Source organism: Crocodylus porosus, unplaced genomic scaffold (assembly GCF_001723895.1).
Source record: "Crocodylus porosus isolate Cpor-Errol unplaced genomic scaffold, CroPor_comp1, whole genome shotgun sequence".
Classification (NCBI taxonomy): Eukaryota; Metazoa; Chordata; order Crocodylia; family Crocodylidae; genus Crocodylus; species Crocodylus porosus.
The window spans coordinates 223623252-223638922 of NW_017728886.1; the positions used below are offsets into that span (position 1 = coordinate 223623252).

At 46.5% G+C, this 15671-nt stretch overlaps 1 protein-coding gene across 5 annotated transcripts in view; it reads right to left on the bottom strand.

Moving 5' to 3' along the window:
- Nucleotides 1–6526, bottom strand: part of SLC7A13 (solute carrier family 7 member 13) — an 87269-nt gene extending 80743 nt beyond the window's left edge. For 2 of the 5 annotated variants that reach the window (XM_019549873.1, XM_019549880.1), the window contains exons 1-2: nt 5673–6526; nt 1167–1298 (exon numbers count right to left, since the gene is read on the bottom strand). In XM_019549873.1, the coding sequence (XP_019405418.1) occupies nt 1167–1298; nt 5673–6396 (856 nt within the window). In that variant the 5' untranslated portion in view covers nt 6397–6526. The remainder of the gene's footprint in view (nt 1–1166; nt 1299–5672) is intronic. The other 3 variants (XM_019549890.1, XM_019549898.1, XM_019549867.1) reach the window with 2 other exon arrangements.
- Nucleotides 6527–15671: the final 9145 nt, after the last annotated feature.

Here is a 15671-nt window from a genome sequence, read left to right on the forward strand (position 1 = left end):
CCTATCCTGGGGGTCTTTAAGAGGAGGTTAGATGAACACCTTGCTGGGGTCGTTTGACCCCAGTAATCTTTCCTGCCATGGCAGGGAGTCGGACTAGATGATCTACTCAGGTCCCTTCCAACCCCAGAAACTATGAAACTATAATTCCTTGAGTCCATCCTTATCTTGTGTATGCAGTCCTAATATCACAACTGGATCAAGCACAGAGAAAGACCTGGTCCATAGGCAAAACTGTCTCTGTTTAAGTTAAGGTGGGAGTGGGCAGAGGGTGCTATATATTAGTTTAGTTAATCTACTGGAACTTTGCATGTGGACATGCCTACCTTTTTGTATCTGGCCTATTTTGAGGTTGGCTTGTGTCAGTGCTGTAAAAGTGCCAGACAAACTGATATAAGTTGCATATAACCTATATAAAAGTGCCCATACAGAAAAGCTGCACCAGTTAACTGAGCTAATTTAAACCTGGGAAAATCTGTGTAGATAAGCTGTAAGGGATTTCCTCAAACTCATGTAGTAGTCTCTGCCACATTTTAAAACAAAACCTAAATCTTAAAGTTCAAAGTGCATTGCTGAACCCTGAATTCGGCTGAATGACAGTAGCATTACAATGGGTAGGCAAGGAGGGCATGAGCCTCAGGTGCTGCCTAAAGGGAGTCACTGGAATAAATGAAGGGGAGTTAGAAGGGCGAGGGCCCCTCTAGCTCTGTTCTGTCCTTTCAAACCTGCACGCTGCACCTTTCCTGCAGCTGCTCTGGCAGCAGTTAAGGAATATATGCCACTTCTGCCCAGAGTGCAGTACTGGCAGTTATGCCTCTGGCTATATCCAAGCATAGGTGACACATAGGGGAGTACTGGGGGGGCATGTGCTTCCCCCCCCGAGAGTGCTGGTGTCCCCCCCTGACAGCAAGCACTCTGGCTGGTACTGCAGCCCCCCAACTTTGGCTCTTCTAGCGGCATGTCATATGCAGAAGTGCCGGGACCATCCCCCCCGGTTGCCAGCTGGCCACTGGGGGACCCCCCTGGTCATGCCCCGCTGGTGCCTCCCAGACTCGGGAGGCACCGGTCTCTCATAGACCCAAGTGACCACTTGAAAGGGGCCAAAGATAAATAATGGTAATGATTACTACTCCTTTTAAAGCATCATCCAAATAAACCAATAGTCCTACCTGAGGAGACAATTTCCTTTGGTGTGAGAACGGTCAGGTATGAGATGTTTACCATTAAGTAAAAAACAGTTACTGCAGGAAGTGCTGTCATCACAGTCAATGGGATATTTCTGCTAGGGTTTTTTATCTCTTCTGAAAAACGTAATTTAGAAAAATAATTAGACAAGTATTCTCAAAAGATATCTTCATGACAGTGCTGCATGGAATAGTTGGCAAGCAGTTAGGTGTATATTTACTTGGGTGGGTCACAAATAACAGGGGAGAAACATGCAACCCACAACAATAGTCAGAATTACTTAGGATGCCTACAGACATTCAGGGACCCGCTCTTTACATTTTACATAAAGTGCCATGGGTTAGAGCGCTGCCCCCGCCCCCACAACAGATGTTTGCCTGTTAGGTTGGGGTGCAGCTGGAGCCTGCCTGCATCAGCCCTGGCCAACAGGTGGGGGTTTTCCAGCAGCCTCTGAACAGACTGCTGAACCACCCCTCCCCCCAGCCCAGCTCTGGGGGCTGTCAGTGAGGAGGGAAGAGGCGGAGGAGTGGCAGCATGTAGCTGCCAGCTGCTTTTGGATGGCCAGAGCTGGGGGTGGGGTGGAACAGAACCCCCCACCTTGCAGGCTGGGGTATTAGGTGGAGCCAGGCCAGGCCCAGGAGATGAGGGGGCTCTCTCCACCCTGCCCCACCCTTCCAGCTCTGGCTTTGCAAAAGCAGCTGGAGTGCCATGTGCCACTGTCAACAGGCCCAGGTGGGAGATGAGGGAAGAGAGTCCCTCTCAACTCACAGTCCCCCTCCAGCTACCCCAGCTGAGTTATTGGAGAGAGCCAGACCAGGCCAACAAGGTGAGGGGGAACTTCCTTCCTCCACCCGGGCCTCTTGACAGTGGCAGCACAGATCCACGGGCTGCTTTTGAAAGGCTAGAGCTGAGGTGGGGGTCGGCTGGAACAGAGCCCCCTCATCTTGTGGTCTTAGCCTGGCTCCTGTACCTCAGCCATGGTAGCTGGGCGGGGTGGGGGCTGCAAGGTGAGGAGGCTCCGTTCCACCCCACCTCCCCAGCTTAGGCCATTCAAAAGCTGCCTGCAACTCCATGCTGCTGCTCCCCCAATCCACCCTCCCCCACTGAGAGCCCCGACCCCATGCAAAAAATTAACTCTGGAGGGAACACAAATTTTCTAAGGCATTCTGCCTTAGAAAATTAATTTAATACTTTATTTAACCAGGGTTAATTTTTTGTACTGCCAGCCATTTTGAAAACATTCTGTAGCTGTACACATGTGTTAAGTCATGGCTGTAGAGCATTTTCAGGGTCCCAATTCTGGGGTCTGTGTGGGAGGCTGTGGGTGCACATGTGTGGTAGAGGGTGTGCACATAGCATTGAGTGGGACTCCTCCCAAAGGCATGTGGGTGTGTGGGGGGGTGCATGTAGGATTTGTAGGGGAAGATTTGTGGGTATGGTGGGGTGTGCATGGGAGCTCCCACATACATCTGCCTGATCTGGTCAGCACCTGGCCCCACCCCGCAACTACCCAGAGCCTGCACGTGCTGTGGTGCCTCCCTACCACTGCCAGCAGTGCACAGTCCCAGCCCTATCCAAGGCCCACTTCAGCCTCACCCCCACCAGAGCAGATCAGCAGGAACCTGGGCATAGCCTGCCCCAGCCTGCCCTGGGCCTTCTCTGCACTGTCTGGGCATGACACATCCTGCCGTCCCCAGGCACAGAGTGGGGCTGGGGTGGCTCTACAGCTCGACTGCCTTTCTAGGAAGCCCAGGTGGCAGTGGCTCCTTCCAGCTCCTACAGCTGCTGGCCCCAGCCCCACGGTACCAGCGAGGACCCATGTGCACAGCCATGGCCCCGCACACCCCATGCCTACTCCAGACTCGCCCACCCAGGCTCAGCAGCAGCAGTGTGAGACAAAAGCTGTTGCTCAGTCAAAGGAAAAGCAGCCTCTCACTGACAGCTGGTCCTACTGCAGCCACCTGGAGCCCACACCATGCTGGGTTACCCTGCATCTTCTCTGCACTGCCACCACTGCCCCACTGAGCAGCCCAGAGGTGGCAGTGACACATTGACCCAGGGCCTCCCAGTGCAGGCTCCAGGTAGCTGCAGCAGAAACAGCCCTGTGGTGGCAAGGACGAGGGCCACTTTTCCCTCTGTGCTGAGCAACAGCTTCTGTCCCAGGCCGCCACTGCTGAGCCTGGGTAGGTGAGCCTGGAGCAGGTGCAGGGTGCGCAGGCTCGGGGCTATGCAGCATAGGTCCCCACTGGTTCCCCGGGGCTGAGGCCACCAGCAGCAGCAGCCAGAAGGAGCCACCACTGCCTCAGTTGCCTAGAAAGACAGTCCATCTGCAGAGCCACCACAGATCTGCTGCATGCCCAGAGGGTGGCAGGATGTTTCATGGCTTGACTGTGCCTGGGCCAGTATTTTGCCCACCCCTGCTTTAGATAGGCTGGCCCTCAGCGTAGGCTAAATGATGCTTCATGTGTTCCTGTCCTTCTTGTGCTTTTGAAGAGCATCATGGGAAAAGACTCCTGAATAGGAAGACCCATCCTTAGACAAGAACATGGGAACATAAGCCACCAGAGTAAACAATGTTAACTCTACTATCCTCTGAATATAAGCCGCCACATTATACGATGCCATCGTCTGAACTACTGTGATAGTTATGAGGAATGTTATATATTGTCAAACAGTGACAAAAGCAAATGGTTTGATTTGGTTCTGAATCTATTTTTTCACACTCAATCCAAATGTTTTTAGTTTGTAGATGTAGGAGGGGGCAGGGTTTGATAGTCAGAATTATCTGTAGAAATACTTTTGCCAAAAGAAAATGTTTAACTGAAAACCCAATTTTGCATTGAAAAACAGATTTTATAGAATTTTTTCAATCAACTTTACTTTTCAAACACCTTTATAAAATTGCCTAGATTTGAATTGACAGATTCTTTACAAATATTTTTTACAATTCTTAAAACTGCCCCGAGATAAAGCCCCATTGAGCTTTCACAAGCACATTTTCCTATTATTTTTTTCTCTTGTTGCTGTTTGAAAAACCTACACAAATAACATGTAAGAGTGATTGAACAGGAGGAAAAATAAAACTAACACCTAAAGTACTACTAAGTGAACCCAGTAAATGCCACAAAAAAAAATCCAGGATTTCTCCCCGTCCTAATTTCTTTTCTTAGATATAACATTGGTAGTTACTTGAAACAATACTTGTAAAAGTTTAAAAATTCAGTGTCAAAAATACAGATTCTGCCTAAGTATTCTGGAGTCTAATTTGTTCTACTGCATTAATGTTGCTAACCAAACATAAAATAAAATAGTACAGTATAAATACATTTGCAATATCTTGTGTTACATAAAACTTGTACTTTTTTTAAAGGCCCTAATAGGATTTCAAATTCTACTGTTATTTTATTTTATTTTATTTTACTTTATTTTTTGGGAAAAAATTACTTTTGTCTGCAACATAGTTTCAAGCTAGAAATAACCAGTTCATTAACTGCCCTTTTTAAAACGTTAACTATTTTTCACATTTTCTATTTTGATCTTTGTTACTTTTAATTTGTTTAATATTTGACTCATGAGAAAAAAACTAAATAGACAGAGAATGTTAAAGACATAAGAACAAAAACTCAGAAGATACAGCTCAATCCTGCAAAATGTTTGGGTAATCATTAGATTGGTCCCGGTGTTCATGATTGTCTACATTCCTGTTAACATTGTTTACTCTGAAGTTGTTATAGAAGTTTGTCATGCTAATTGCTCTTGCTACTATGACATATGTGGCACTATATATTAACTGGAATAAATGAGTATATTACTAAACTATTGAAGGGTTTAAAATGTTTAGAAACAATATATTTTAAAAGGCACAAAAACATGTTTATACTATTTCCTTTACTTATTTTCTTTATTCTCCATTATTAAGAACTGTGTTGCAGGGAAATCAATAGCTCTGGTTCACTGCGAAAATGATATATTTTTAAAGTTTTCATTTTAAATTTAATGATTAGTCCATGCACTAATAGAAAAAATACCATTTAGTAGGATAATGGTCTGTGCTTTGTGTGGCTGAAGGCACTCAAACCTTACTATGTGACACCCGCATTGCCCCCATCCTACCCCACTCCAACTAACACCCTCTTGTATATAATTGCAGTGAGATTAAAAGAAGGGAAAATCACCATTTCCGATGTGAAAGTTCTGTATGTATGAGAGATTTAAATTAAAATCTTTGCTTTCCATATTAGTCCAAATTTAAAAATCCCTTTTGTTCTGGAGACCTCCAATATAGTTATAGTTTTAATGCACATTAAGCAAATAAGTTCTATGTATGAGGGCAACCCACTTTTATTGGAAACTAATAAGGTCCTTGTAAATAGCCAGAATTTTAAAACACATCTTCACAAATATTATTATCACAGGGAGACAAGTAATATTAATATTGCCTGAATAATGTGAGAAAGGCTGCTAAAAATGTATTATTTTAAAATAGCTACCTGCCATGTAATTGAGGGACCACCAACCACCATATGCATATAATCCTTGGAAAAAAGCTTCTGCAATCTGTGATACATCAGGAACTTCTGAACTAAAAGCATTCTCAAACCTTGCTAAATTCTCCTTTCTTCCTCTAACCAGCAGGACAATACCACCTATGGCAATAACGGATAAAGCCACCATCTTCAACAGTGTGAAAACAGTCTGAACACAAGCAGCCATTTTGACGCTGCGTCCATTCAGAATCCCCAGACACCAAAGAACAGCCAAAGCCAAGCATTTTTTTAGCAGCTCTGGTACAGGACAGGCACCATAGAAAGGTTGGGTGGCATATTCTGCAAACAACAAGGCTCGGGCAGCGTTTGATGCTGGCTTCGTAAACATTGCTGTCCAGATAAAGATGAAAGCAGGTGGAGATCCGAGTGCTCTCTTTATGTGACTGTATTCTCCTCCAGAGAATGGTAGTGCAGTCCCCAGCTCTGCGTAACAGAGGGAACCCATCAGAGATATTACTCCACTGGCGGTCCAGATGCATAGCGCAACACCCACGTTAAGTAAAGAATACTGTAGCACTCCTGTAGGAGACACAAAGATCCCTGCACCAACTATGCTACCTATTATAAAACTCACCCCATTAAAATACCCTATTGTTTTTTTGAGTTGCATCCCATCGTTTTCATTTCTTTTCTCTTCTTTTACATGGCCATTCCTTCCTTTTCTCATTTTCTTGGTCTTTTTGCAGTTAAGATCTATGACTGTAGAGGTTTGAGAATGCTCTTTTGCCTCGCTTGTTGTTATTCAGAAATGGTCATGATCTTACTTGCTAGCGAAAGGCTATCTTGGTGAATCTTAGCTTAGTCATTCAAAGGAAAAAGCTTATTCTGTTTTGTTGATGTGTAACGTATGCAGATGATTAACAAAGTCCTATGAGAAATGCTGGCAGCTCTTCATGTAGCAAACAGCTATTCATGTAATATACTTGAGTTAACTGTGTAGTCATGGCAGCCAAGACCTCAGTGCTGGCAAACTGTATTAGTACTTCTTAGAATTCCAGGCAGGAACCAACTATTACTGGTACCCACCAGAAAAGCTACCTAACAGAAAGCTACACAAGCTGCAGTCATTCTCTATGTAACTACAGTGTAGATTTATCCATAGAAAAGTAAACTAATTTATTGTCACGCATGTGAAGTGTATCTAAAAAAATATGAAACTCTATTAAATGATGTTATACAGTTGCCCTGTACAGCTGTAATCCATCTCTCTTCTGCATATGGATTATGACATTATTGTTAATTGCATGTTCACACACTATTTTTTCTACATTTGTTACACAGAATAGACAGTTTTGACTTAAGGTTCAACTGCCTTGATTCTGACATTTCCTAACCTTTGACTGCTTGACTTTACAGCCTCAATTTTCTTTTAGTGAAGTTTGTATATATGTGTGTATGTGTACGTACAATTTCTTATGCCATTGATTCTCAACCAGAGTGTAGTGACATATTATTAAGTGTTACCCAATATTAGTACTGTTAAGTATAACACCTGCACGTGATGCACAAAATAAACCCAGAAATTTCAAACAGAAATCCATACTGTCAAAAATATTTTGACATGTTGTGGTCTTCCTGAGTGTTTTGCAGTAGAAGAACTACTCTATTATTTTTCTGTAGTCAAGTAATGAGAAAAATCTAAGAGCTGAGATTCTCCAAGGGCTGCCTTTAATCTAAAAAGGTTGAGAACCACAGCCTTAGGCTTTCAAAATGAAAACTGAACAACAGAAATTTCATCATGTGACATCTTATTGGTCCCTACGTGTCATCACATGAGCAAAGTTAAAAATCCATTATACAGATCTCTGCAACATTAAGCTAATATGGTAATTAATGATAGCATGAGGCAGGGCACTATGTGTGTCTGCCACTTTAAGGCCCTGGAGCTGGCAGCCTCCAGGTGCCTAACGAGGGCAGCCATTTTAGGCTCAGGGCTGCCTATATAAGCAAGGCAGTTTGGCTGCTGGAGATCAGGCAACAACATTCTCTGGTCTGAGGGTTGTTGAGTTTCATTTGGAGGTAAGGAAGGTGCTGCAGGGGATGGCAGGAGGCTCCTGGTCTTGGGTGTGACCTAAAACTGCGCCCTTCCAGGAGCGGGTGGCCTGGTGGGGCTCTCAGTGGCATGGGAGCCCCCCAGGAAATGCCAGGCCAGTTATCACCCTGGTGAAAGGTGGGTTGAGGCACCTTAGCCCCTAGCCCCCACCACTGGGTGGGTAACCCCTTGTGTCTGGAGGGCCTGGGGGGCAGACCCTGAGAGAGAGAGTGAAGGGCTAGGGACTCAGAGACTGAATGAGAGAGTATCCTTGACTGGCCCAGGCTGGGGCTGGGGCCAGGACTAGGACAGTCGAAAGGTCTGGGGGCCCACCACGGGGAATACCCTAGAGCCAGAGGCCTGGGGTCCCAACCGGCCTAGGGGTGGGCCAGGGCTAGAGGAGCCAAAGGTCCTGGGGGAGGACCACACCCAAGAGGGAAAATAGATTCAGGGAGCTACATAGCCGAATGAAGACAGGGAAGCCACCTGAATGGAGGGGTCATGTAGGGGTCCTGGTAGAAGGGTTCTGGGGCCCAGAGTGGGGCCGGTGATTATGTGAACATTGAGATGCCATCAGCAAGGCTTGGGCTGCAGTGTAGGGGACCCGACAGAATTTGCTCCCAGGAGAACTTCTTCTGGGAGAATGAATGCCTGTACACTTAATTCCTCCAAGGGACCAAGAGGAGTTGAGCAGTGAGGGAATGCTCCTTGCACCTCTTCCAGAGCAGACCAGACTCTGATCAGAATGGGCACTGCATATGAGGCAGTCTGACCAGAATGGTAGTCACACTGCATGTAATGGCTGTTGGCTCTGGACTTTGGATCCCGTGGCCATGTTCCGGGGGTGGGACCCACCTGGAGGGGGAAAGACCCACACACCCTCAGACTGACCATGACCTTTCTATTCAATAATAGGCAAATGTACTGATACCCACTGATAACAGAAAAGGAGCAACATAAACAATCAAGCAGTTCTATATATTTACCAAATCCTAGAGCTGTCCTCAGAATCAAAGTACATGTGGCCAGGAGGCAAAAACTCTCTTAGGTGTCAGATGGCTGCATGTGAGCAGTCTGGAGGTGGGATGCAGAGGCCTACACTCCCCCTCCAGTGGGGTGGATGAGACATACTGGTGGTGTACCCTTTCTCCCTAGTGGTCTCAGGGACCTTCCTGGGGGACAGGGATGTGGAGAAGGAGGACCCAGGTGGGACTGGGGAGAAGGGACAGGAAGGAACCCAGGTGGGACAGAGAGGGGCCCTTTGTTACACTCAAGTCTCTCTTTTGCATTCTCCTTCCTTCCTGATGACTCTTCATCCATGATTATCACTGGTTCTTCCCTCTATGTCGTCAAAACTCCATGTCCTGTGTCATCACACACTCCAAGCCCATTATGTTCACACATACTAATTTGGTCTTTCCGGGCCTTCTCCTAATTTGGTCTGTTTCCCCCAAAACTGGGACTCTGGCCTGCTCTGGGGCCTTCTTAACTGGTACCACCTTATCTCGTGTTATGGAGAGTGTAGTACATGTCCCCCTCTTTCCTAGACTGTTTTCTAGACTGTCTTTGTTGTCCTTGTTGTGTTAGACAGCCTGTCTGCTTCCAATGCTGTGTAAAACTGTGTGACCCAGACTCTTGGAAATCAGTTAACCCCCACTTCCCACCTTGAATCATTCTAATGGGTATACATATACCTATTAGCCAATTCCCAAAAACAAACTTCTAAATACCATTTCTAAGCCAACAATAGCCGCCCCAGCTGCACAGTGCCACACACAATGCCTGCTCTGAGATGCATGCTGCATATGCCACTCACTCCATCTGTTCTTGGACCCATGGTGCATGCAGAACTGGCAGGTGCCACAAGCAGTGTAGTTCTGGACTGGCTGGAGCAGTGTGTGTCCAGCACAGTCCAGAACTGCCAGGGACGATGACACATTCAGCATGGCTACCACTCTGAGCCAAATGTAGCACCCACTCCAGCTGCTCCAGGATCCCTGCCCCATGCTAGCTATTTGGCTCTGCAAGTTTGACACCTGTACTCTAAACAACTTAGTTGTCTTAATTATTCAGCAAATATGTAGGAGCCCAAGGACTGCAGAGGGTATCAAAAGAGAATGCATAGTTTTTCAAAGCAGAGTCATGGGCAGTTAATTGTCTTCAGCAGCTTCTCAGAGACTGCTACACATGATGCTATGTTGCTGTAGCAATGTACCACAGTGACATAGCATCCATGGGCAAAACCCATGACACCACAGCTACAATGCCATAGTGATATGCTCCCCTGTTATAGCATGTCACTAAGGTGTGTAATGCCTAAAAACAACCATTCACAGTGCACATGGTGCAATACCAGCTGTTATTGCACTGTCTTTTAGTACTTTGAATAGGATAAATGATAGTGCAGTAAATGCTAAATGATAGTGCAGTAACAATAGTGCCATAGTGGCATGTGTGGACATGCCCAGAAAGATATAAATGGTTGACAAAATGCTTCCCCCTACCCTTGTTTTTCAGTGTACCTGTTGTGAGCAATTAATGATCATAAATCTTTACAACTTCCTTCTCAATTTAGTAAGTGGATTCCTCAAAAAAAGCTTGACAGGCCTTCAAGAAGTTCCTAAGCCCCACTGGAGAGATGTCAGTTTGCTATCAGCCACATTGTGTTCTGTGGTGTATTCAAACCATTTTCTTTAGAAAATGGAATTGAACCTTGGGGGCATGTGACACTTAATCTTGCCTTGGCAATTTGCTTCTTTTCTGGTGCTTTGCCAAAATTACTGTACAGCTGCCTTTTACTAAGGAACTTATGAAGCTACACATTTTTCTTGGCAGATGCCAGCTGTGCTCTTCTGTTTGTATCTTTGCTAAGGAAAACCATAGTAACAAATGTAGCTAATGCTAAAACAAGGACTGTGAGCAAAACTGTTCCTGTACAGAGTTCAAACTCAGTGTGTGCCATTGTCATACATAAAGGATATCTCCACCATCTGTCATTTTGAGAGATTTCTCTCTGAGCACTATATTTACTCCAAACCAAGATGAGGTTTTCCCTCCTGGCTGCTGCAACCACTCTTGCATTACCAGGCAGGGACCAAAGACATCATGTGCTCTGTGGCCCAGCCTGGAGCAGAACTGGAGCCACAATGGAGAGTAAATGGAAGTGGCGGGGCAGGAAGGAGGTGGAGCCAAGTCAGTGGTGAGGGGGATGGTCACAGGTATGATAGGTGGCAGACACCAAGAGGGGGCGAAAATGCCAGGAGTTCTAGGCACAAGGGAGGGCAGACATCAGGGGAGCAGGCAGTGGAGCGGGGCCAAGTGGTGGCAGGACAGGCAGCAGGGATCAAGGTGTGGGGTGAAACAGGGGATAGGAGAATAAGTGCGAATTTTTATTTTTGTCAGGGGGGCATGTGGAATGTTGTATGCATTTCAGGTGGACATGTGGAAAGTTTGCCACATTTCAGGTAGCAACCCTCTTCCTGAGAGGGGCCAGGCCCCTTGGGCGACCACATACTCAGCACCTTTGGGCAGAGGTCAGGTGTCACAGGCCAGCTGGACACTGAGTATATCAATTTAGTTGCAGACTGACCGAGCACTGCAACTCTATTAGCCACTGGGCTTTTTGGTTCAGGATCGAGAAGGTCATGTTGGGAAGAAAACAATGACAAGTTTCACTTATTAAAAAAAGAATGAATTTTACTTGTAACAACAAAAGATATATAGTTTGCACATATGACAGTTAGTAAAAAGATTAAGCTAATAAACGGACAATATAACAATACAAGTTAAAATTGACAGTGATAATAAAACAGACAAAGAAATTAACCAAGAGTTCCCACTTGGTTAGAAACTTATTGATGGTCCCTCAGTCAGATACACGTCAAGTTGATTCAGTGAAGTCAGGCATCCCCAGTCTATGCTTTCGGAGGGTTGTACCACTGGGGGAAGGTCGCTCAATCAGGATCTGGTCCTCATTCAGATATCTGGGGAAATGGGACAGCAATGACCTTTCTGTTCCATCATTCCTGAGGGTTACTTAACGTGCGTGTTTTTATATCTTGTCTATGCTAATTTTTTTGTCATATAGTCATTCATAGTGTTACTTTATAGCTGTTATCCTATGGTGTTAAAAGGTGTTAGAAATCATTACAATAAGTTACTGCCCAAGCTTGGGTTTACCCAATAAGCAAATCGCAACACATAGCTTTGGGGTCTGAGATTTAACATGTCTCCACCTAAGTTCAACCCACTATGTTAACTGTACCTCGTAATTATGTTTGTTAATTTTTACTGACTTCAAGCAAAAACTAATAAATCAGCTGGTCTGCAGTTATATTTTTCAGTTCTGCTTTTTTTTAAAAGTCACGCTGTTTCAAGATCCATATAAAAAGCTATATATAATTCTTGCGGGTCATACTCCAGACAGATAGATAAAAAAACAGTCTCATAGGCTCTATTTTAGAAACCTTCAGAAAGCAAATTCTTTTTATTATAAGTTGCTTGTTAACCCTTCTGGTTCTGGCCATCACAGTCAGGCTACTTTACTTCCTGCTACTTGCTTCCAACACTGCCTGCCCCCATGCCATTGTTTTCCCCACTGCAGTGTTTGGAGGCATAAATTTAAGACAACCCTTCAATAATTTAATATATTTTCCATGTATAGAGTCTAATTATTGAAGGGTCATCTTAAATTGTAAGTCACTTTGGATTCAGAGAAATATGGGTCTCTAAAATATTTATGAATGCTTGCATGCATGAGATGGTATAAAGAAAAATGAGGTACCCAGCTTCAATTTTGTGAATTAATTTTGCAGAAGTGCTAACCCATCACAACCACACTACCATAGCCTGAAAGGTCATTAGTGAATCTTCTCTGGGACCCCAAGGCCAGATCAAAAAATGGACTTCGGTGTCTAAAGTAGAATTTAAATGGACTCTAGGAACTTCAGTTGTGATCTTCAGCACTCCTGGAGCTGCCTACATTTCATAGGAGCATCAGTTTGGACCTTTGGGTTCACCAGACACCTGAAATTCTGTTTCTATATGTGCCCAGGAGTACTTAAGTCTTGACAATATTGAATAGCTTGTACCTAGAAACTGATACATAAACCTGATCTAAATCCAAAGCAAGTATTCACCTGCATATCTCCCTGAAGAGTGTGACCAGTAAACATTCTCTGAGCATGCCTGATGCATAACTATAAGATTGGGCTCTCCTGCAAATGTAATGATGGCTGCTTTCTTTTAAAAGATGGACTTTTGTGGCACCCAAACTTTAATACAGTTGGGGGCTGGGAGCAGAGAGGAGGGAGCTGGGCACATGTGCATCCCCAGACACACGTGTGTCCCCTTACCTGTCTGGTGGCAGAGGAAGTGGCAGGGGCAGCAGCAGTTGCTGATCCCCCTAAGGTAAGTGGGGCTGAGGGACCCAGCACAGCTGAGGCAGATCCAGAGGGAAAGCTCCCCGGATCCCTTTTAGCTGAGCCAGCAGGGAGCCGCGTTCCCTGCATGTGTGAACAGAGTGTGCAAAAGGTGCACTCTGAAAGGATGGGCCAGCGTTTCCGCTAGGCAGGTGTGCAACATGAGTCAGGAAGGAGTCTGCAGCAAAAGAGAAAGGAAGACTTAGCTCCAAGGACATGGTAAGAACATGGGGAGCAGCTGCTAGGGACCGTGACCCTGTAATAAGGACCAGGAGGGCAGCTGCTGGGGACCCTGCCCTGGTGGTGCCACTTACCCTAGGCTCCTCTGAGGCCTCCACCCAGACAGAGCCCATGGTGGTGACAGCATCCCCTCTCGCCCTGACTGTGAGGGCTGCCTGGCGGGGACCTGGAGGCTGCAGATGGGAGGGGGGGTTTGGAGGCTCCCTTGACTGTCCCTCTTATGCCCAACTTCGGGCCCTGGAGGAGCAGGTGAGGGAGCTCCAGGACGAGGTGAGCAGGCTAAGAGGAATCAGGGCTGTGGAGGATGTGACTGACACACATTTACATTCTCTGCAGGATCAGTCTTCCAACAGACAGACCTCCCATGAGAGACGCACAGCTGAGAAATGGAAGGTGACCACCAGAACCAGGGCTGCTCAGGTTAACATGGAGGCGACTCCCCAGGTACAACTGGAGAACATATTCAGGGCCCTGGAAGCCTTGGAGGAGAAGGTAGAAGGAGATGCCTCCAGGGGGATGGTGCCACTCTGAACAGAGACAGAACACTAAGAGAGAGAAATGCCGAGTTCTTGTCATCAGAGACTCCATCCTGAGGGGGATGGAGGGTCCCATCTGCTGATCCGACCCCATGGTGTGTGAAGTCTGTTGTTTACCTTGGGCTCAACTCCAGGATGTTACAGGCATGATCCCGAAACTCATTTAACCTTCAGACCAGCACCCCATTGTCCTAACCCATGTGGGAACTAATGATGCAGCAGGGAGCAGTCCAGACCACATCACGAAGGATTACGAGGCCCTGGGAGCCAAGTTCAAGGAGACAGGGGCACAAGTGGTATTCTCCTCCATTCTCCCAGTAAGCAGACATGGTCAGCGTCATGAGGCCTGCATCAGAGTGGTCAACTGGTAGCTTCAGAGTTGGTGCCAACAGGCAGGCCTTGGGTTCCTTGAAAATGACCCACTTTTTTGCATGGGGGACATACTCGGGTGAGAGAGGTTTCACCTCTCCCCTAAAGGCAAGCATCTCTCGTCTTCCAGGTTAGCTGATCTCGTACAGTGTGCTTTAAACTAGCTTTGCCAGGGGGTGGGGCCACAGGGGGAAATGACAACACTTCCCAGCCACAATAGGTGACGAGCACAAAAAGTACCAAGGCAAGTGCCAGGGGTCCAAATACTCCTGGGTTCGGGGGGAAGGAGCATATACCCACAGGAAGCCTTAAATGCTTCTACACTAATGCATGTAGTATGGGAAACAAGCAGGAGGAACTTGCCCTCCTGCTAGCTAACACAAACCCAGACATAGTGGGCCTTACTGAAACGTGGTGGGATTCAACCCATGAGTGGGTGGTAAACATCAAGGGCTACAGACTATACAGGCAGGGCAGAATGGGGAGGAAAGGTGGGGGTGTGGCACTCTGTCAAAGAGCGCTGCACGTCCTCAACAAACAGCATGGGGTCATAGGAGGGGCAGACTGAAGTGGTCTGGGTTAAAATACAAGGGGGTCAGGGGGAAAGGGACTTAATGGTGGGTGTCTACTACAGACCATGCAACCAGGGGGAAGAGCTGGACTGGGAATTTTCAGGTTAGCTCGCAGAAGCAGTTAAGTCAAGGGACACAGTCATCATGGGTGACCTAAACTATCCAGACATCGGCTGGGAGGAGCAGTCGGGTAGGTCTGACTACTCGCATAGGTTCCTAACTGACCTGGTCCTGGCCACAGGCGATAACCTGGTGAGGGGGCTGCAGGTTCTCAACCACCTGGGTGATAACGATCATCGCATACTGAAATTCAGCATCCAGTGCAGGAATTCATAGACATTAGGGTTGGAAGGGATCTCTGAAGATCATCGAGTCCAGCCCTCTGCCCAAAGGGCAGGAAGTCAGCTGGGGTCATAGAATCCCCGCAAGATAAGCATCCAATTTGCTCTTAAAGGTGTTCAATGTAGGTGCTTGAACCACCTCTGATGACGGGCTGTTCTAGACCTTGGGGGCTCAGACAGTAAAGACATTCTTCCTTATGTCCAGCCTGAAACGGTCTCGCAGTAGTTTATGACCATTCAACCTCGTCATCCCTTGGGGCGCTCTGGTGAACAAATGTTCCCCCAGATCCTGGTGGTCACCCCTGATAAACTAATCAGGGCCATCAGATCACCCCAAGCCTATGCTTTTCCAGGCTAAAGAGTCCCATGTCTCTCAGCCTATCATCGTAAGATCTGTTTTCCTGACCTCTGATCATGCGCGTGGCTCTCCTC